Source organism: Cnephaeus nilssonii (genome assembly GCF_951640355.1).
Source record: "Cnephaeus nilssonii genome assembly, chromosome: 14".
In the NCBI taxonomy this organism is placed as follows: Eukaryota; Metazoa; Chordata; class Mammalia; order Chiroptera; family Vespertilionidae; genus Cnephaeus; species Cnephaeus nilssonii.
In genome coordinates, this window is record NC_137085.1 from 77859680 (window position 1) to 77882146 (window position 22467).

Genomic DNA, 22467 nt, shown 5'->3' on the forward strand with positions numbered 1-22467 from the left:
GCGGGGGTGGGGGCCCAACGGGACCCCCTCTGGAGGCTGAGGCCAGGCAGATGGTGAATGTCATTGCTCTGAGCACTTCCCAGGATGCGGAGGCAGGTTTGACATGGGTTCAAGGTCACACACGACGGTGCAAGGTGGGAGTGAGGGTGCTTCGGTCAGGAGTTGTTCTGACAGGTCGACCCTCAGCCTCCTGGCCTGTGACTGGAGCAGTGAGCACAGGGATGGGCTCCTAGGTTCACGTCCTGCAGGTTGAGGGTAGAATGCTTCAGAAACATCCGAGATGTTGTCTTAAACAGCTTTATTGAGGCATCATTGAAAAAACAGTAAATTGCATATATTGAAAGTATTCAGTTTGGTCAGTTTTCATGCGCGTGTATACTCAGGAGATCAACAACATAGTGGAGATGGTGAAAGGATTCAGCGCCCACGTGTTTTCTGGAGCCATTTGTAATCTCTCCCCTCCTCTCCAGGCGAGCTCGGAATACACTTACATTTCCTAGTTTTTATATAAACGAAGTCATACTACATGTACTGCTTTCTTGGTCTGGCTTTCCACTAAGCATAATTTGAGATGAATCTGTGTGTGCTTATGAATAACTGCTCCCTTTGGATTGCTGAGTGCCTCAGAGGCATGCGGGCTGGGGTTCCAGACCACTCACGTAAAGTGAGTGTATGAAGTCAGTTGTCACCCTTCAGCTGGTGGAGGCGCTCGCCTTCAGTTTGTACACACACATCTGTGAAGCACAGTACAGCGAAGTGCGATGGTGTGAGGTGTGCCTGTGGTGGTCTGTTGTGTGGCTGCACCACAGTTTTAAAAAAGCCCATTTTCCTAGCGATGGACATTGGGTTGTTTCGGGTTGTTTGTTTTGTTTTGGCTATTAGAAATATTTCTCTCTGAGTCTTTGTATGGATGTGTGCTTTTATTTCTCTTGGGTTGCTAGGCCATATGTCAGATACATTCTTAAATTTCAAGAATCTGCCAGCCCTGGCTGGTGGCTCAGTCAGGTGGGGCATTGTCCCATACATCAAAAGGTTGCAGGTTTCGATTCCCGGTCAGGGCATATCCTTATACTAGAGACCCAGTGCACGAAATTCATTGTACACGGGTGCGGGCGGGGGGGGGGGGGGGCCTCAGCCCAGCCTGCACCCTCTCCAATCCGGAACCCCTCAGGGGATGTCCAACTGCCTCTCGCAATCTGGGACCGCTGGTTCCTAACTGCTCACCTGCCTGCCTGCCTGATTGCCCCTAACCCCTCTGCCTGCCTGCCTTCCTGATCGCCCCTAACGGCTCCCCTGCTGGCCTGATCTCCCCTAACCGCCTCTGCCTTGCCTCACACCTGGGACCCAGGATTCCTTCCTCTGGCCGGTTGCAGGCACCCGGGACCTGGGCTGGCTTCGCCCAGGCACCCGGGACCTGGGCCGGCTTCCCTCCTCTGGCTGGTTGCAGGCACCCGGGACCTGGGCCGGCTTCGCCCAGGCCTGCCTCAGCCGCAGGGGACCGTGGACAGGCGGCTTGTCACTCTCCTCTTGGGCCACAGCCCCAGCTGCTGGTGCCCGGGACTGCGGGGCCGGCGGCTTGTCCCTCTCCCGGGCCACAGCCTGGCTGGTCCCCATTCGTCTCTCGTGAGCTCATTTGTGCCTGGCTGGTCCCCATTCCTCTCTCCCCAGTGGTGAGTGAGCAGTTCTGGTGCGAGCGCATGAAGACCATTTGCATATTAGCTCTTTATTATATAGGATAGGTTGTGCAGGTTCATTACCAACTTGGGGAGGCAACTGATTGATGTTTTTCTTTCATGTGGATGTTTCTGTCTCTCTCTCTCCCTCCCCCCCTCTCTAAAAAACCCATGGGAACATATCTTTGGGTGAGGATTAAAAAAAGAAAAAAATAGTCTGCCAAGTTCTTTTCCCAGGTGCTGCACCATTTCACATTCCCCAGCAGCAGCAGCTTAGGAGAGCTCCCATTGCTCCCCCTTGTGTCTACAAGTGGTAGGGTCAAGCATTTTAATTGTCAACGTTGGAGTAGATGTGTAGCAGGATCTCATTGTGGTTGTCATTTTCTGTTGTTGAGCTTCTTTTCATGTCATCCTTTCCCATAGACATATCTTTATAGTAAGGTGACCAGATTTTAACATTGGTAAAGCGGGACACCATTGACCCGGGGAGGGGGGGTTCTTTTTTTAAAAAATATATTTTATTGATTTTTTACAGAGAGGAAGAGAGAGGGATAGAGAGTTAGAAACATCGATGAGAGAGAAATATTGATCAGCTGCCTCCTGCACACCCCCTACTGGGGATGTGCCCGCAACCAAGATACATGCCCTTGACCGGAATCGAACCTGGGACCCTTGAGTCCGCAGGCCAACGCTCTATCCACTGAGCCAAACCGGTTTCGGCCCGGGGGGGGGGGGGGGGAGGTTCTTGATTAAAAATTTGGTCTATATTGTAATTGCTTTTGGTTTTTTTAATAAAAGGAAATTCACTTCTTAGATCATCGTTGAATTTGCATCCTCTTTTCTTACTCATTATGTTAAAAATCTAAAAAAAATAATTTAAAATTATATTATAAATTATATACATATTGCTTAAAAACACAGTAAGTAGGTACATAATTACATGAACATATTTTATTGTTAGTTTTTAAATTAAATTAATTTGATTGTTATAAAGTAACTATATTTTAAAAATTATTTTAATCCTATGTTTCTTTCTAAATAATAACAATACTAAGTCGTATTATTTTTCCTCTGAATTTGCCGTAACGGAAGTCTTAAGTGTCACTTTCAAGGCCGGCGCTAGACTTTTTGCCGCCACTATAAAATATAAATAATACGAGTACTGTCTGCTAAATTCAAGAAAATTTATGTATTTATGAAATAAATAAATAAATTACTTACCTAAATTATCTGAATAGCTGATTTGTAATGACATCACTTGTTTAACTAGCTTACTAGCACGCAGTACGATGTGTATCGTCTGAGAGACAGTTACAAAATGTTTTCATCGTTGCCAATCCCAAAAAATGCCATTGTTCATTAAGTCCAAACAGTGGTGGTCGAATTCTAACAACTGATCAACAATGCGAACTTTGATAAGCAGTTCTCGATAATCAGTTCTCAACAATTATTTGTTATTATTAAAGTTTAACGTTATAAAGTTAACAAAAATAATATAAAACTCATATCCTGGCTAAATAGGCACATGGCCGCCGAAAACCGTCTATTCCCTTCCCGTTCTCCCGCCGTTCCCTAGCTTGTCGTGCATTCTTTCCAAAAATTGGGACTTTTTTAAAACGCTGTGGGACGCGGGACAAATTGTTAAAAAGCGGGACGTCTGGTCACCTTACTTTATAGGTGAAGTATCTGTTCAGTCTTCTTGCCCATTTTTTTACTGTTTTTTTTTTTTTTTCTTTTCACTTTCCTTTTTTTGGTGGTGGTGGTAGGGATGTTTTTCTTTCTGAGTTTTGAGAGTCCTTATGTTCTGGATACAAGTCTTTTATCAGATGTGTGATTTGCAAAGATTTTATCCTAGTCTATAACTTGTCTTTCAAACAGCATAAATTCTTAGTTTTAAAGTCCAAATTACCAATTTTTTCTTTTATGGGTCAGGTCCAAGGTCACATTTTCTCTTGTTTTCTCCTGGAAATCTTATGCTTTTAATGTTGAAGCCTATGATTCATTTTTAATTATTTTTTATATATGCTCTGAGGTGTGGGTAGGTATCCTTTTTCATCAATTTGCCTTGTGCCTCTGTCAAATCAGTTGGCTATATGCGTAAATAAACACTTATTAAATACAGATCTATTTCTGGATTCTCTATTCTGATCAGATCTATTTGTCTATCTTTATTCCCATATCGTACTGTCTTAATTACTAAAGCTTTATAAATATTGAGATCAGGTAGTGTTCATTTCCATATGAATTTTAAAAGCAGGTGGTCTAATTCTACCAAAAAAAAAAAAATGGTGGGAGATTGACTGGCATTGTGGTGAATTGAAAAATCAATTTGTGAAGAATCTACATCTTAACACCATTGAGTCTTCTGGCCCATGAATAAGGTATGATAAGGTATATTTTTCCTTAAAAATTTACTTAATTTCTCCCAGCAATGTTTTGTGGTGTTTAGTGTGTTATTTCAATATACTAGGAATGAACAATCAGAAAGTGAAAACAATTTTAATGCTATTTACCAGAGCATCAAAAATATTAAATACTTATGTTTAGATCTGACTGTTTTGTGGCTTTTAATGTGTGGGTCTTGTATATCTTCTGTCAGGTCTATAAGCATTTAATATTTTTGATGTTCTGGTAAATAGCATTAAAATTGTTTTCACTTTCTGATTGTTCATTCCTAGTATATTGAAATAAGTTTGATTTTTTGCATATTTATCCCTTTATCTTGCAAACTAGCTAAAGTCACTTATTTGGTCTAGTGGCTCCTTTGTAGATTCCTTTGGATTTTCTATGTATAGGCTCTCATGTGACACGTGATTAAAACATATCACACAACAGTTTTACCTCTTCCTTTCCAATCTGGAAGTCTTTGGTTTTTCTCGCTTCATTGCATTGCAGGCGGGGAATTCCAGTACAATGTTGAGCAGAAGTGGGAAGGCTCAGTGTTTCGCCATTAAATAATGTTAGCTGTGAGCTGTTTGGAAGATGCCTTTACCGAGTCAGGTTGAGCAAGCTCCTTTCTGTTTGCTGAAAGTATTTATCAGCGATGGATGTTGAATTTTGTCAGATTGTTTTCCTGCATCTTTCGAGATCATGCAGCTTTTCCTTTTTGTTTGTAAATATACTGAATTACATTGCTTTTTCCCCTAATGTTAATCAGCCCTACATTCTTTGGATAAGAGCCACTGTGTCATGATTCCTTATCCTTTTTATATGTTGGTGGGTTTTATTTGACAAAGTTTTTTGAAGAATTGTTTGCATCTGTATTCTTTTTTTGTACTGTCTTTGGTTTTGGTTTACAGGGTAATGATGGCATCATAAAATTAGTTGGGAAGTATTTTTTCCTTTTCAGTTTTCTGGAAGAGTTTGTGTACAATTAATTGGATTTCTTTCTTAAATGTTTGGTAGACTTGAGCAGTGAAGCCATCTGGGCCCAGCATGTTTTCTGTGGGTTTTTAACAATTACACATTTAATTGCTCTAACAGATACAGGACTATCCAGGTTTTCTGTTTCTTCCTGAGTGGACTTTGGTAGTTTGTCTTTCAAGGAATTTGTTCATTTTATCTAAGTTATCAGATTTATTGGCATAAAGCTGTTTGTGATATTTCCTTCTTATTCTTTTTAAATATCTGTATTGCTATTACTTTTCATTCCTGATATTGGTAATTTGTGCTCCCTCCTCCCATTAGTGTGGCTGGAGGTTTATTTATTTATTTTATATATTTTTTATTTTTTAATATATTTTTATTGATTTCAGAGAGCAAGGGGGAGGGAGTGAGAGATAGAAACATCAATCATGAGAGAGAATCATTAATCAGCTGCCTCTTGTACTCCCCACACTGGGGATCGAGCCCACAACCCAAGCATATGCCCTTGACCAAATCGAACCCGGAACCCTTCAGTCCACAGGCCAAAGCTCTATCCACTGAGCCAAACTGGCTGGGGCTGGCTAAAGGTTTATTGATTGGATCTTTTCAAAGAACTTGTTTTTTATTTAATTGATTTTTCTCTGTACTTTTTCTTTCATTGACTTCTACTCTGATCAGTTTTTACTGGGTTTCATTTGCTCTTATTCTAGTTTATTTGATTTTACTTTTTATTGAGAAAAAGCTTATAGAGTACAAATCGTAAGTGTGAACTTTCAGTAGCTGAACACACACACAGCACCCAGTTCAAGAATCAGACCATCTCCAGCCCTAGAAGTCCCCTCAAGAGCCCTCTCAGGAGCTGACCCTCCCTCAGTCCAGGGCTCACACTGCCCTGACTTCTAGCATAGGTTAGTTTTACTTACTCTTGGAACTGTGTATATGAACAGAATCACACTTCTATGTCTGTCTTCTTTCATTCAACATTATGTGTGACTAGAGGCCCGGTGCATGAAAAACGTGCACTCAGGCGGGGGGGGGGGGGTGTCTCTCAGCCCGGCCTGTGCTCTCTTGCAGTCCCAGAGCCCTTGGGGGATGTCCAACTGATGGCTTACACCCGCTCCCCGCAGCAGTCGGACATCCTTAGTGCTGCCACGGAGGCGGGAGAGGCTCCCCCTACCACCACTGCACTCGCCAGCCGTGAGCCCGCCTTCTGGCTGAGCAGCACTCCCCCCTGTGGGAGCGCACTGACCACCAGGGGGCAGCTCCTGCATTGAGTGTCTACCCCCTGGTGGTCAGTGCGCGTCAAGCGACCAGTAGTTCCGTCGTTTGGTGGATTTGCATATTAGCCTTTTATTATATACTAGGGGCCCGGTGCATGAAATTCCTGCACTGGGGAGGGGGGTCCCTCAGCCCAACCTGCCCCCTCTCACATACTGGGAGCCCTCAGGGGATGTCCTACTCCTAAGCTGCAGTCTGGCCTCCCTTTGTGGGAGGCGACCGGGCTGATGAGGGAAAGGCACCAGCCCCATCACCCCGCTGCTGCAGCCACTGCCAGTCACCACAGCCACCAAGGTGATTTCATCAACATGGACTCCAGTCCCTTCACCAAGAAAAAATGACAACTTTAGGCATTTTCAAGATGTCTTTCGTAGGATATACATTTCTTTATTTTTTTTTATCCTCACCTGAGTATATGTTTCCATTGATTTTTAGAGAATGTGGAAGAGAAAGGGAAAGACAGAGAGAAACATCAAAGTGAGAGGAACACTTTGGTTGGTTGCCTCCTGCATGAGCCCTGACCTGGGCCCCAGCCAGAGAGGAGCCTGCAACCTAGGTACACGCCCTTGATCAGAATCTAACCTGGACCCTGCAGTCGGCATTATCCACTGAGCCAAACCAGCTAGGGCAGGATATGACATTTCTTAGCCCTCCAGCAGCGGAACTTTGTTTTTTTCCCCAGGAGTGTGGTGGAAAGCCCTAGATCACCCTTTTGGATTCTTATACCCAAGTTACTAAGAATATTACCAGTGGCATACAGGGAGCTTAGCCAATGAGCGGTCAGAAAAGGTGTTTCCTCTGTAATTCACACCTATCTCCTCCAATTGCTGGCTCTGCCCCTGCCAAGGCCTAAAGCCTCCAGCCCTGGGCAGGGGCCCTCCAGCTCCCTCTGATCGCCAGCTCCACTCCCTGCCCAGGAGCCCCCTGGCTCAGGCCCTTCCAAGGTTGCTCAGGACCCACTCGGGCCTACCTCAGAGTGACCTGGGTGCTGAAGAAGTTCCCAGGACCCAGGCTGCTGGGCGCCTACATATGCAAATTAACCTCCATCTTCGTTGGGTTAATTTGCATACTCACTCTGATTGGCTGTGGGCGTAGCAGAGGTACGGTTAATTTACATGTTTGTCTATTAGGTATGACTAGAGGCCTGGTGCATGGATTCGTGCACGGGTGGGGTCCCGCAGCCTGGCCTGTGCCCTCTCACAATCCGGGACCCCTCGGGAGATGTTGGACTGCTGGCCTGCAGAGATCAGGCCAAAACAGGCAGTCCGACATCCCCCGAGGGATGTAGCAGTACCAGAGTGGCAGGCGGCTGGGGAGGAACCCGAGCCGGGGCTGGGCGCCCCACTGCTTCCGATCCCCGCTGCGCTGGCTGCCACTGCCTGCCGCCCGCTGCTGCCTGCTGCCCACTGCCACCACCGCAGCTTTGCTTGCCAGCCATGAGCCCAGCTTCTGGCTGAGCTGCCCTCCCACTGTGGGAGCACACTGACCACCAGGGGGCAGCTCCTGCATTGAGTGTCTGCCCCCCTGGTGGTCAGTGCGTGTCATAGCGACCAGTCGTTCTGGTCCACCAGTCGTAATAGTCACTTAGGCTTTTATATATATAGACTAGAGGCCCGGTGCACGAAATTCGTGCACGGAGGGGGGTTGTCCCTCAGCCCAGCCTGTACCCTCTCCAATATGGGACCCCTTGAGGGATGTCCGACTGGGATCGGGCCTAAACGGGCAGTCGGACATCCCTCCCACAATCCAGGACTGCTGGCTCCCAACTGCTTGCCTGCCTGCCTTCCTGATTGCCGCTAACCGCTTCTGCCTGCCGGCCTGATCACCCCCTAACCACTCCGCTGCCAGCCTTTTTGCCCTCAACTTCCCTCCTCTGCCGGCCTGGTCACCCCTAACTGCCTTCTCCTGCAGGGTTGATCACCTCCAACTGCCCTCCCTTGCAGGCCTGGTCCTTCTCAACTGCCCTCCCTTGCAGGCTGGGTGCCTCCCAACTGCCCTCTCCTGCTGGCCATCTTGTGGTGGCAGGATCTTTGACCACATGGGGGCAGCTATATTGTGTGTTGCAGTGATGATCAATCTGTATATTACTCTTTTATTAGATAGGATAGAGGCCTGGTACAGGGGTGGGGGCCAGCTGGTTTGCCCTGAAGGGTGTCCCGGATCAGGTGGGGGTTCCCTTGGGGCGTGGGGCAGCCTGAGCGAGGGGCCTTTGGTGGTTTGCAGGCCGGCCACGCCCCCTGGCAACCCAAGCGGAGGCCCTGGTATCTGGAATTTATTTTCCTTCTACAATTGAAACTTTGTAGCCTGGAGCGGAGCCAAGCCTGGGGCTCCCTCCATGGCAGGAAGCCATTTCTGTTGGGGTTATAATTGAAACTTTGTTGCCTTAAGCGGGTGGGCCCGGCCAGGGTGTGCGGAAAGCTTTGCTTCCCCTGTTGCCGGTGGCAACCCTGGCCTGCTCTCTCAAGCTCCATTCTGCTGCCATTTGTTTGAATTTGTTTACCTTCTATAATTGAAACTTTGTAGCTTGAGTGGAGGCTTAGGCATGGCAAGGGGAGGCGGAAAGCTTGGCTTCCTCTGTTACCTAGGAAACCTTGCTCTCTGTGGCTGTAGCCATCTTGGTTTGGGTTAATTTGCATGCTCGCTCTGATTGGATGGTGGGCGTGGCTTGTGGGTGTGTCGGAGGTATGGTCAATTTGCATATTTGTCTATTAGGTAGGACTAGAGGCCCGGTGCACGAAATTTGTGCACGGGGGTGGGGCGGGGAGGTGTGTCCCTCAGCCCAGCCTGCACTCTCTCCAATCTGGGATCCCTCTCGCAATCCAGGACGGCTGGCTCCCAGCCGCTTACCTGCCTGGCTGCCTGATTGCCCCTAACTGCTTCTGCCTGCCAGCCTGATCACCCCCTAATTGCTCCCCTGCTGGCCCGATTGCCTCCACTGCCCTCCCCTGCAGGCCTGGTCCCTCCCAACTGCCCTCCCCTACAGGCCTGGTCCCCCCCTAACTGCCCTCCCCTGCTGGCCTGGTCACCCCTAACTGCCCACCCCTGCTGGCCTGGTCACCCCTAACTGCCCTCCCCTGCAGGCCATCTTGTGGCAGCCATTTTGTGTCCACATGGGGGCAGCCATCTTTGACCACATGGGGGCAGCCTCTTGTGTTGGAGTGATGGTTAATTTGCATATTTTATTAGATAGGATAGGGTTCTTCTTTGTTGTCTGTATAACAGTAATTTACTCATTTCTGTGTAGTATGCTGTCATGTGATTATATCTTTTCTTCTATTGACAGAGACTTGGGAAGTTGTGGTTTGAGGTTTCTGTAGATAATGCTCCTATAAATGCGTTCTCCCATGCACATGTGCAAGCGTCCTGGAGCACAGGTGTGTCCTTAGCGTTAGTAGACAGTTTCCCTACGTGGTTGTTGCAGTTACACTCCCACCACCAGAAGATGAGATTTCATGAGGGTTTTCGGCAGGCCTTGTCCATGATGCTATTCAGTGTTTGTTGAGTGACTGCTTGAAAAGAGAGACAGTCTGACTGGGGCTGGCTGAACTCTCATAAGACACCATCTGGGCCCAAAGACCAGCCCAAACAGGGAAGAGCCCCTTTCCTGGGGACTCACAGCTGTATGGAGGGTTTAACACCGTGCTTCAGCGGGTCTTGGGGTTTCTGTTCGGGACAAGTGAGCTTGTGGTGTCTGGGACACAGAGGTGAGGAACATGGCAGGACTTGAGGCCTTCATCCCTTGGTCTGCAGGAGGCCCACAAGCCATTTGGGCAAAGGCCTGGAGGAGTGTTGTCTGGGGAAAACCAAGTGAGTGAGTTGGGGTGAACACCAGGCTCTTACCAGCTGTGAACAGGGCCCAGGCTCGCGGCCTTGTGATTGTAAGCCTCAGTCTTCTCATCTGTTGAAAGGGCTCAACCCCACAGGGTGGTTAGCTGTGCCTTGAGCTTTGCACATAGTCCCCGGTCTAGTTTTTAAGATGGAAGCTGAGGCTGTTGCTCGGATTGTTCTTTTGTCCTGATACCGTCATTTAGTGCTGTGAAGACCCTTCTGAGTTCTTGGCTTTAGTGGCATCCCACAGATTCCCATATCACTTCATTTTCATTCAGTTACAAACACTTTCTAGTTTCCCTTTTTATTTCTTCTTTGACCCACGAGTTACTTAGAAGTCTATTATTTAATTGCCAAATATTTTGGAATTTTCTAGATATCTTTCAGTATTGATTTCTCATTTAATTCCCTTTGGTCAGAGTGCATACTTTTTATGGCTTGAATTCTTTTAAGTTTGAGACATGTCTAATGGCTCAGAATTTGGTCTATTTGGGTAAATGTACCGTGTGCCCCTGAAAAGAATGTATGTGCTGCTGCTGTTTACAAGTTAGTTAGTGACTGTCTATTTTTTCTTGCAGTTTTATCAGTTTTTGCTCATGTATTTTGAAGCTCTGTTATTAGGTATACAAACATTTAGAATTGTTATGTTCTCTTTGTGAATTAACCTCTTATTATGAAATGACCCTCTATCTCTGGTAGTATTTTTTGCTGTGAAATCTTTATTTGATATTAATAAAGATATTAATTCTACCTTTTTTTTTTTTTTTTTTGGTAATAGAAATGTAATTCCTAGTCCAGTGTTAATGCTTAACATTGCTTAGGGTTGAAGGAAAGAGAAGGCTTTAGGTCATCCAGTATTGGTTGAGGGCAATTTATATGCCAATTAAACACTTCATCTTTTTTTGGGGGGGGGGGGTGGTCACATTATTTTTATGTGCTAAAGGGAAATGTTATCGGGTCTTCCACAAAGACATTGTTACCAAGCACTTTATTCTGAGCCAGTGACCCTTATGTAAGGGAAGCTGAACAGTCATTTAGAGCAGGGGTTCTCACACACATTAGAGTTTGACAATCCCTATTGTAGTCCATCTCCATTTTTGTTGATGAGGAACAGCAGTCCAGAGAAGATAAGTAATCTGCCAGTCACCAAGCTCGTTGGCAATAGCACCAGCCTGGAACTAGTGTCCCTCAGGACCAACCTGGGGCTCAGAGCACCCTACCTTTTTTTTTATATATATATATATATATTGATTTTTGAAAGAGAGAGAGAGAGAGAGAGAGACTGATACGAGAGTAAAACATTGATCAGCTGCCTCCTGCATGCCCCCTATTTGGCATTGAGCTGCAACCCAGGCATGTGCCCTGACCACGAATCAAGTTGGTACCCTTTATTTTATTTTATTTTTTTTAAATATATTTTATTGATTCTTTACAGAGAGGAAGAGAGAGGGATAGAGAGTTAGAAACATCGATGAGAGAGAAACATCGATCAGCTGCCTCTTGCACCCCCCCCACTGGGGATGCGCCCGCAACCAAGGTACATGCCCTTGACCGGAATCGAACCTGGGACCTTTCAGTCCACAGGCCGACGCTCTATCCACTGAGCCAAACCGGTTTCGGCCAAGTTGGTACCCTTTAGATGCACTGAGTGACACCCAATGAACTGAGCCACACTGGCCAGGGCTAGCTTTCTTTTGATGAGTGTTAACATGGTTTCCTTTTTTCATCCTTTAAATTTTTTAAACAGCTGTATTTTAACAGCTTTACTTATTTCTGTAATCCACATAATACAATTCAGTGGCTTTTGGTACAGTCACAGAGCTTTGCAGCCATTCCCACAACCCATGTTAGATACCCTGCACCCCTTAGCTTTCACCTGTTCCAACCTCCCAACTCCATCCCCAGCCCAGGGCAACTGCTGGTCACATTTTCTGTCTGTAGGTTTGCCTGTTTTGGACATGTCATATAAATGGAATCATACAATATAGGGTCCCTTGTGACTGGCCTTTTTCACTTAGAAGAATGTTGTCAAAGTTCCTGTCTGTTGTACCATGTATCAGTGCTTCATTTCTTTTTGTGAACAACCAGGTCTCCCATGTTGTGGGTAGACTACATTTATCCATTCATCAGTGGGTGGGCATTCGGGCTGCTTCCGCTTTGGGGCTGTGATAAGCAGCTTTGTGCAGGAGGTGTTTGTGTGGACGTCTGTTATTCCTCTCGGAGCTCTGCCTCGGAGTGGAATTGAGGCTCCCATGGTGACTGTGTGTTTGACATGGTGAGGAACTGTCATGCTGTTTTCCACAGCAGCAGCACCAGTGTACGAGGTCCAAGTTTTCCAGATCTTGGCCAGCATTTTCCATTTTTAAAAATTATAGCCATTCTAATGAGTGTGAAGTGCTGTCTCATTTTGGTTTTGACTTGCATTTTCCTAATGTCTACTGATATCGAGCGTCTTTTCATGTGCTTTTTGGCCATTTGTTCATCTTTTTTTTGAAATATCCAAGTTCTTGTCCATTTTTTAATTGGGTTATCTTTTTATTGTTGAGTAATAGGAGTTCTTTATATGTTCTAAATACTAGACCCTTATAAAAATATGATTTACAATCTTTTTTTAAATATATTTTTATTGGTTTCAGAGAGGAAGGGAGAGGGAGACTGAGAAAGAAACATCAATGATGAGAGAGAATCATTGATCGGCTGCCTCCTGCATGCCTCCTACTGGGGATCAAGCCCACAACCTGGGCATGTGCCCTTGACGGGAATCGAACCTGGGACCCTCAGTCTGCAGGCCGACGCTCTGTCCACTGAGCCAAACGGGCCAGGGCTGATTTACAATCTTTTCTTCTATTGTGTATGTTGTCTTTCCACTTGATAGTGTCCTTTGATACATTTTAAAAATTCTGATGCAGTCCAATTTATTTTTTTCTTTTGTTGCTCATGCTTATAGTGTCACCTGTGAGAGCCCATTGTGAACAAGGTCATGAAGAATTTTTTTTTTAATTTTAATTCATTCACACCGGACAGCTATTGTGTTGGCTGTTGTCGTTTTTGTTTGTTTGTTTGTTTTTTCAATATATTTTATTGATTTTTTACAGAGGGGAAGGGAGAGGGATAGAGAGTTATAAACATTGATGAGAAACATCGATCAGCTGCCTCCTGCACACCCCCTACTGGGTATGTGCCCGCAACCACGGTACATGCCCTTGACCGGAATTGAACCTGGGACCCTTCAGTCCGCAGGCCGATGCTCTATCCACTGAGCCAAACCGGTTAGGGCGAGATCATGAAGATTTTATCTCTGTTTTCTGAGTATTGTAGTTTTAGATCTCACATTTAGATCTTTGATCCATTTTGAGTTCATAATTTTGCACATGGATGTCCATTCGTCCAGCACCATTTGTTGAAAAATTCACCACTTAATTATTTTTGTGTCCTTGCCAAAATCGATTGACCACGATGTGAGGGTTTATTTCTGGTCTCTTCTGTTCCATTGGTCTCTATTGTCTATTCTTATGCCAGCACCATACTGTTTTGATCACTGGAGCCTCGTGTAAGTTTTGAAATTGAGAATTCGAGGCCTCCGACTTTGTTCTTTTTCAAAGTTGTTTTAGGTGTTATGCCCTTGCAGTTGCATATGAACTTCCATCTGTGCAGAAAAGGCCATTGGAGTTTTGATAGGGCTTGCATTGCATCTCCAGCTAATGATCTTTTAAAGGGATTTAAAGAATAAGAAAAGTAAGTCTTTTATATTTACCCACACAGACCCCTTGTAAATCTAGATTTCCAGCTTGGATTGTTTCCTTGTTTGTTTTGCTTGAAGGATTTTATTTAACATCTGTACGCAGGTCTGCTTTTGTGTATTTGAAATGTGTATCTCGCCTGTTGGTGAGCAGTTGTCACTGCGTGTAAACCGCTTTTTGTTTTGTTTCCCAAGATGCCGCTCCACTGTCAGGAGGCTGGCCGGCACCGCGCTGCCCTCCCGCGCTGGCTTCTCTGAGGGAGTGCCCTTTTCCCTCGGGCTGGTCTTCGCGTTCTCCCTGCAGTACTGTTTGACACAGTCTTGTGGTAGCCTCGGTGTAGTTTTCTGCATGGTTTTTGTGCTTGGGGGTTGGTGAGATGGTAGTGTTTGTGGATTTGTAGTTTCCATCAAATTTGCAAGTTTTTCAGCCCTTATTTCTTCAAGTATGTTTCTGTCTTCACCCTCCCCTCGGAACTCGAGTTACCTGCGCATCGGGCTCCGTGAGGCCCACAGCTCATTCCCGTTGTTGGGCATGTAGTCTCCTTTCTGTGTTTCATTTGGGGGTCTTGATTACTGTTCCTTCAGGTTTCCTCACCTTCCCGTTAGGTAGTTTGCCGTTAATCCCACCCAGTGCCCCTTTCACCCCCATGTTGTCTTTCATCTTCTGTACTTGGGCCTCCTGAGCCTGTGGACTGTGGAGTCTGTCCTGCCCACAGGTGGGCTTCAGATCTGTCACCGCGCTCAGGTCTCCAGGTGCGGCTGGACCGCCATGCCCTTTGTGAGCCCTGTGACCTGTGGTGGGCTGGGCTCTGGCCGGGAGCCGGTGCTGTTCTTCCTGTGGATGTTACTGTGCTTTGTTCTGGGGTGTAGCTGGAGCCTTCCAGGCTTTGTCAGGACCGAGAGGACTTGCTGGCTCCACTTTGGCCAGGGCCTGTGGGTGATGGGATGGTTCCCCCTGTCTTGCTGGTGGTACCTTTCTGGCTCTGGGGGCTCACTCACAGGTTTGCCATCCCCTGCTGAGGCCCTCTGTCCGCAGGCCTGCTGCCATCCTTGCCTGGCCACGGTCTTCCCGCGATACCGCCTGCTCTCGTTCTGTTCTGTGGCTGGAGTTCCTTCTGGGAGGGGCTGGGGCTGTCAGGGAGCTCACCTGTGCCTGCCTCTCATTCCTGGGTCCAGTGACTTGAAAGCCATTGCTCAGTCACATCAGCTTCCCAGTTAGTTTTAGTTTCTCCACACAGGAAGTAGGTCAGTCCCTGCCACAGCTTCGTCCTGGCAGGTGGTACAAGCCTCCATCTCCATGGCCTTGGAAAGGCTGCCTGGGTGCTCCGGAGGCCCCGGCTGGGCGCGGGAGCGGGAGCTGGGCTGAGGCTGAGGTTCAGGCTGCAGCTGGCAGGCCTGGGCGCTGCAGGTGTGTGTGCCTCTCCCCCTCTGGAGCGCCTCTGGGGTGACTCCATGCCTCGTGAGATGTTGGCATTTTGGCTTAAGGTTCCTGAGTGTGTTCTGCTCTGTTCGCCCAGGTAGACTTGTCTGGAGGTTTGGAGAGACATCATGGCTGCCTCATGCTTCCCTGCACTTCTTGGAGCCCAAGGCTCTGGCATCCCCGGGCTGGTGTGCAGCCCAGGGTCGAGGCAGCCACCCAGGAAGGGGCAGATCTGCATAGACGTGATTTGTGCTCTGGGCTTTCCCTGACCAAGATGGAGGAAGCGGGGGGAGGGGGAGGGGAAGGGGGAGGAGGGGGAGGATGACGACAGAAATCACAGGGCTGAGCTAACTTGGTTTGAAAATAAACCAGTATCTTCACCGAACGGCTGTGCCAGTGCTGGAGGCAATAAGCAAGACTGCCCTCGGAGGGCAAGCCAGAACCCTAGCCAGATCCTCCTTCGTTTGGCCAGTCACTTCTTCTTTTTTCTTTTTTTAACTTTTATTCTTTAAAATTTTTTAAATTGATTTCAGAGAGGAAGTGAGATGGAGAGAGAGATAGAAACATCAATGATGAGAGAGAATCATTGATCGGCTGCCTCCTGCATGCCCCCTACTGGGGATCAAACACACAACCTGGGCATGTGCCCTTGACCAGAATCGAACCTGGTACCCTTCAGTCCGCAGGTTGACGCTCTAGCCACTGAGCCAAACCAGCTAGGGCTGGACAGTCACTTTCTATGTTTTAATTTGTTCTATTAGAAACACTCCTGCTAGTAGCATCTTATACATAGCTTTGCACGGTTTCCCCAACTGTCTTCTTGGGCTAAATTCCTGGACTTAGTATTATAATTTGTCTGGTCATATTGGCATGTTAGCCTAGACTTGGATTGTGGTAAACGAGTGGAAATGTTCTTGTTTCTCTCAAGAAATAAAGGCATTAATTTCCTTGCTACTCAGGAGCCCTGTAAAGAGACAGGGTCTCCCCCTCTCCTGAGGTTTGCATAGGGCAGCCTGTGGAAAGCGGGCCCGGGGAGGGCACACAGCATTGGCCTGAGGGGGTTCCATTTTGGCTGCTGGGATGTACAGGATGGGAGGGCAGGAGAGTAGAGGTACTTCCTGGGGCCTGCCCCTTGCCTGGAGGACAAGGCACAGGACTCTGGCCTAGTTCCTCTCACCCATGGGGGCTCTTCCCTGGGTCTGGGGTGGCGGCATCCTCTCCCGTCACACAATTTCAGCTCTGTGCCCAGGTCCTGGGCAGGCAGGTGGATTCTCAAATTAGGCACACGTGGTGGCCTGTTGGCTGCTTTTGAGTGTCCTGGTTCATGCTCTGGTCCCTTCATGCAGGCCTGGCCCCCTTGGGCATAGGTGTCTACCCAGGATGAGTGGACATATCTACAGTCAGTATCCCCCGCTCCCCACCCTCCACCCCGTGTCTGGCTCCACGTGCACTTTCAGGAGTGCTGCCTGGCCTACTCTCGGTGTCTCTTCCCCCGCAGGCATTTGGACAGGTGCACACGAACCACAGGAAGGTGGCCGCGGATGGTGAGAGCCGGGAGGAGAGTCTGATCCAGGAGTCGGCCTCCAAGGAGCAATACTACGAGCGCAAGGTGCTGGAGCTGCAGACGGAGCTGAAGCAGCTGCGCAACGTGCTCGCCAACGCTCAGTCGGAGGGCGAGCGCCTGGCCTCGGTGGCACAGGAGCTGAAGGAGGTATCTCGGGCTGGGCACGGGCAGGCTGCTCCCTTCGTGAGGAGGCAACCCCGGTGTGCACGGGGGTGGGGGTGCGGCCACACCACCAGTTGTCCCACCTGCTCAGCCCCAGCCTCATGTGGTCCAGCCAGTAAGTGTCCTGGCTCCGCTTGAGCTGTGCATCCTGGTCTCAGCGCAGCTCGTTCCTCAGATGAAAGTGGGATAGAGCGTCCCTGCCATCTTGTGACGAAGAAGTCAGAAGGGGTCGCTGCAGATGGCACCCAGGACCAAGCTCGACCCTGATAGGACCTGGCCGTGAGAGGCCTGGCTGAGTGGAAAGTGGAGGGCACGTGGCCAGTGGCCTCCGAGGGAAGTGGCAAGGCGGGCCACTGACTTCTAAACAGCTGGACAGGGACGCAGGTCAACTGGGAGTCTGTGAGCTGCAGCCCCACCCGTGGCCGTGGGTCTCTCCTCAGAGCCCCAGGAGCTCAGGAAGAGCAAAGGGCTTGTCTGGGCTGCCGAGAGGCCCACCCTCTTTCCTGGGAGGGTAGTGACAGGCAGGCATACGGCTCTGAGTGCCGGCCAGCTCAAGGGTGCACACCTTAGACATGATGGTCCCACAGGATTGGGAGGGGACACTGGCAAAGTTTGGGACAGAGCCCAGGGCCAGCCTCAATGACCTCTGACCCAAATGAACCAGCCCTTCCCCCTCTGGTTCATTTGGGTCCGAGGGCTTTGCGGCCTGTGAGCCTAGGAGGAGCTTGGCTTAGGCCTGGAGGTGGGCAGCCCTGGCGGCCTGGAGCTGGAATGTGTGATCCCATTTCCTCCCACAGGATTGCCCTGGTCCAGGTGGCGAGGAGGGGCTGTTAGGGTGAGAAATGGACCTCCTCACGGCCCGGCGGGTTCCTTTTGCCTCTTCCCTCTTCCAGAGGCACCTCTCCTGGGCTGTGCGGAGAGTGCTGGGACCTGCTGACTCCTGGCTTTGGGTGCCAGGAAGGGAGCGCAGCCAGTCCCACAGGCTGTTAAAAGAACAGGTCTGGTGTGCCGGGATCCCTGCTATTCCTGTCAGTGCCTCAGGAGAAAGCCTGCCGCTCCCCACACCCTCAGCCCTCTTTCTCCTGAGGCACATCCTGGATCCCCCAAGTCTCTGTGGTGCCGGCCATGTGGAGCCGTTGTGGTTCCTGGTTGGGGAGGAAGCTCCCTCCTGCCACCAGCTTGGACCGAGTCCTGGTCAGTCCCTTCCATTGCTGGCTCCATTCGTATCCTGCTCCCAGCCCTCTCCTGTGGCTCTTCTACCAGTCCTGGCCCTGCCGCTGCTGCCCGAGCTGCTGTGCCGAGCTCCTCTGTGCCTCTGGCATGGCCAACCCCCTCTTGCACAAGACTTGTGCCAAGTCTCAGGCCTGGCTAAGGAGCCTGGGTTATGAGGACACAGCACCAAGCACTGTCCCCAATGAACACAACCTGCAGCTGCTTCAGGATAACCCAGTTGCACAGACCTTGCGGGTTACCCCACGTGATGCCCCTTTCGCGAGGAGGGTATCTGTGTTCCCTGGTGCCGTCCTGACCTATGTCCAGTGCCTGATGAGCCACCCTGTCCATCCTCCTTGTGACAACTGGCTTAGGTGTTTGTGCCCCGCATGTCCCGCTAACCCAGGGGACCCTGTAGCCTAGGGTCCTGACCTCTGAACTATATGTAGCCATCCAGCTAGCTTCTGTCCTGGGACGTGGCCTTGAGCTCCATTTTATAGGTAGAGAAGTAGAGTCCCAGCAGGCACCAGGTGAACACTGCAGTGTGGGTAGACGCATAGGTCCAGGGTTGCAGCCGCGGGAGGCAGAGCCAGGCCTGTGCATATGCTGGAGACGGCCCTTGAGAAGCAGGACTGCTGTTGGGAGAGGGGTCAGCCTCATCTACCAAGTGAGGCCCTTACCCCCTGGCCTGCCTGTCCTGATGGGCCCTTACCCCCTGGCCTTCCATCCTGATGGGCCCTTACCCCCTGACCTTCCTGTCTGATGGGCCCTTACCCCCTGGCCTTCCTGTCCTGATGGGTCCTTACCCCCTGACCTTCCTGTCTGATGGGCCCTTACCCCCTGGCCTTCCTGTCCTGACGGGCCCTTACCCCCTGGCCTTCCTGTCCTGACGGGCCCTTACCCCCTGGCCTTCCTGTCCTGATGGGCCCTTACCCCCTGGCCTTCCTGTCCTGACGGGCCCTTACCCCCTGACCTTCCTGTCTGATGGGCCCTTACCCCCTGACCTTCCTGTCTGATGGGCCCTTACCCCCTGACCTTCCTGTCTGATGGGCCCTTACCCCCTGGCCTTCCTGTCTTATGGGCCCTTACCCCCTGGCCTTCCTGTCCTGATGGGCCCTTACCCCCTGGCCTGCCTGTCCTGACGGGCCCTTACCCCCTGGCCTGCCTGTCATAATGGGCCCTTACCCCCTGACCTTCCTGTCCTGACGGGCCCTTACCCCCTGGCCTGCCTGTCATAATGGGCCCTTACCCCCTGACCTTCCTGTCTGATGGGCCCTTACCCCCTGGCCTTCCTGTCCTGACGGGACCTTACCCCCTGACCTTCCTGTCCTATGGGTCCTTACCCCCTGGCCTTCCTGTCCTGACGGGCCCTTACCCCCTGACCTTCCTGTCCTGATGGGTCCTTACCCCCTGGCCTGCCTGTCTGATGGGTCCTTACCCCCTGGCCTTCCTGTCCTGATGGGTCCTTACCCCCTGGCCTGCCTGTCATAATGGGCCCTTACCCCCTGACCTTCCTGTCTGATGGGCCCTTACCCCCTGGCCTTCCTGTCTGATGGGCCCTTACCCCCTGGCCTTCCTGTCCTGACGGGCCCTTACCCCCTGGCCTTCCTGTCCTGATGGGCCCTTACCCCCTGGCCTTCCTGTCCTGATGGGCCCTTACCCCCTGGCCTGCCTGTCTGATGGGCCCTTACCCCCTGACCTTCCTGTCTGATGGGCCCTTACCCCCTGACCTTCCTGTCTGATGGGCCCTTACCCCCTGGCCTTCCTGTCCTGATGGGCCCTTACCCCCTGGCCTTCCTGTCCTGATGGGCCCTTACCCCCTGGCCTTCCTGTCTGATGGGCCCTTACCCCCTGGCCTTCCTGTCCTGATGGGCCCTTACCCCCTGGCCTTCCTGTCCTGATGGGCCCTTACCCCCTGGCCTTCCTGTCTGATGGGCCCTTACCCCCTGGCCTTCCTGTCCTGATGGGCCCTTACCCCCTGGCCTGCCTGTCCTGATGGGCCCTTACCCCCTGGCCTGCCTGTCTGATGGGCCCTTACCCCCTGGCCTTCCTGTCCTGATGGGCCCTTACCCCCTGGCCTTCCTGTCCTGATGGGCCCTTACCCCCTGTCCTGCCTGTCCTGATGGGTCCTTACCCCCTGGCCTTCCTGTCCTGACGGGCCCTTACCCCCTGGCCTGCCTGTCATAATGGGCCCTTACCCCCTGGCCTTTCATCCTGATGGGCCCTTACCCCCTGGCCTTCCTGTCCTGATGGGCCCTTACCCCCTGGCCTTCCTGTCCTGATGGGCCCTTACCCCCTGGCCTTCCTGTCTGATGGGCCCTTACCCCCTGACCTTCCTGTCCTGATGGGTCCTTACCCCCTGACCTTCCTGTCCTGGTGGGTCCTTACCCCCTGACCTTCCTGTCCTGGTGGGTCCTTACCCCCTGACCTTCCTGTCCTGGTGGGTCCTTACCCCCTGACCTTCCTGTCCTGATGGGTCCTTACCCCCTGACCTTCCTGTCCTGATGGGCCCTTACCCCCTGGCCTTCCTGTCCTGATGGGCCCTTACCCCCTGGCCTTCCTGTCCTGGTGGGTCCTTACCCCCTGGCCTTCCTGTCCTGGTGGGTCCTTACCCCCTGACCTTCCTGTCCTGATGGGTCCTTACCCCCTGACCTTCCTGTCCTGATGGGCCCTTACCCCCTGGCCTTCCTGTCCTGGTGGGTCCTTACCCCCTGACCTTCCTGTCCTGATGGGTCCTTACCCCCTGACCTTCCTGTCCTGATGGGCCCTTACCCCCTGGCCTTCCTGTCCTGATGGGCCCTTACCCCCTGGCCTTCCTGTCCTGGTGGGTCCTTACCCCCTGACCTTCCTGTCCTGATGGGTCCTTACCCCCTGACCTTCCTGTCCTGATGGGCCCTTACCCCCTGGCCTTCCTGGCCTGATGGGCCCTTACCCCCTGACCTTCCTGGCCTGATGGGCCCTTACCCCCTGGCCTTCCTGTCTGATGGGCCCTTACCCCCTGGCCTTCCTGGCCTGATGGGCCCTTACCCCCTGACCTTCCTGGCCTGATGGGCCCTTACCCCCTGGCCTTCCTGTCCTGATGGGCCCTTACCCCCTGACCTTCCTGTCTGATGGGCCCTTACCCCCTGACCTTCCTTTCCTAATGGGCCCTTACCCCCTGACCTTCCTGTCTGATGGGCCCTTACCCCCTGGCCTTCCTGTCCTGGTGGGTCCTTACCCCCTGACCTTCCTGTCCTGATGGGTCCTTACCCCCTGACCTTCCTGTCCTGATGGGCCCTTACCCCCTGGCCTTCCTGTCCTGGTGGGTCCTTACCCCCTGACCTTCCTGTCCTGATGGGTCCTTACCCCCTGACCTTCCTGTCCTGATGGGCCCTTACCCCCTGGCCTTCCTGTCCTGATGGGCCCTTACCCCCTGGCCTTCCTGTCCTGGTGGGTCCTTACCCCCTGACCTTCCTGTCCTGATGGGTCCTTACCCCCTGACCTTCCTGTCCTGATGGGCCCTTACCCCCTGGCCTTCCTGGCCTGATGGGCCCTTACCCCCTGACCTTCCTGGCCTGATGGGCCCTTACCCCCTGGCCTTCCTGGCCTGATGGGCCCTTACCCCCTGGCCTTCCTGTCCTGGTGGGTCCTTACCCCCTGACCTTCCTGTCTGATGGGCCCTTACCCCCTGACCTTCCTTTCCTAATGGGCCCTTACCCCCTGACCTTCCTGTCTGATGGGCCCTTACCCCCTGACCTTCCTGTCCTGGTGGGTCCTTACCCCCTGACCTTCCTGTCCTATGGGTCCTTACCCCTTGGTCTTCCTGTTCTGGTGGGCCGTTACCCCCTGGTGTTGCTGTCCTGGTGGGTCCTTACCCCCTGACCTTCCTGTCCTGGTGGGTCCTTACCCCCTGGTTTTCCTGTCCTGGTGGGTCCTTACCCCCTGACCTTCCTTTCCTAATGGGCCCTTACCCCCTGGCCTTCCTGTCCTGATGGGTCCTTACCCCCTGACCTTCCTGTCCTGGTGGGTCCTTACCCCCTGACCTTCCTGTCCTATGGGTCCTTACCCCCTGATCTTCCTGTTCTGGTGGGCCCTTACCCCCTGGTGTTGCTGTTCTGGTGGGCCCTTTGTGTCTTAGGCCTAGTTCAGCTCCAGGAGTGAGTGCAGGGATGTCCCAGCAGCAGTCCCCTCCCCTCCAGGCCAGGAATCAGGAAAGGGCTTGTTTCCTTCCGTGGTGGCCTCTGGG

The 22467-nt window shown here is 51.1% G+C and overlaps 1 protein-coding gene across 2 annotated transcripts in view; it reads left to right on the forward strand.

Moving 5' to 3' along the window:
* The window catches only part of BICD2 (BICD cargo adaptor 2), a 65954-nt gene that overhangs the window by 23859 nt on the left and 19628 nt on the right, over window positions 1–22467 (forward strand). For both annotated transcript variants that reach the window (XM_079791355.1, XM_079791356.1), the window contains exon 2: window positions 16803–17015. In XM_079791355.1, the coding sequence (XP_079647481.1) occupies window positions 16803–17015 (213 nt within the window). The remainder of the gene's footprint in view (window positions 1–16802; window positions 17016–22467) is intronic.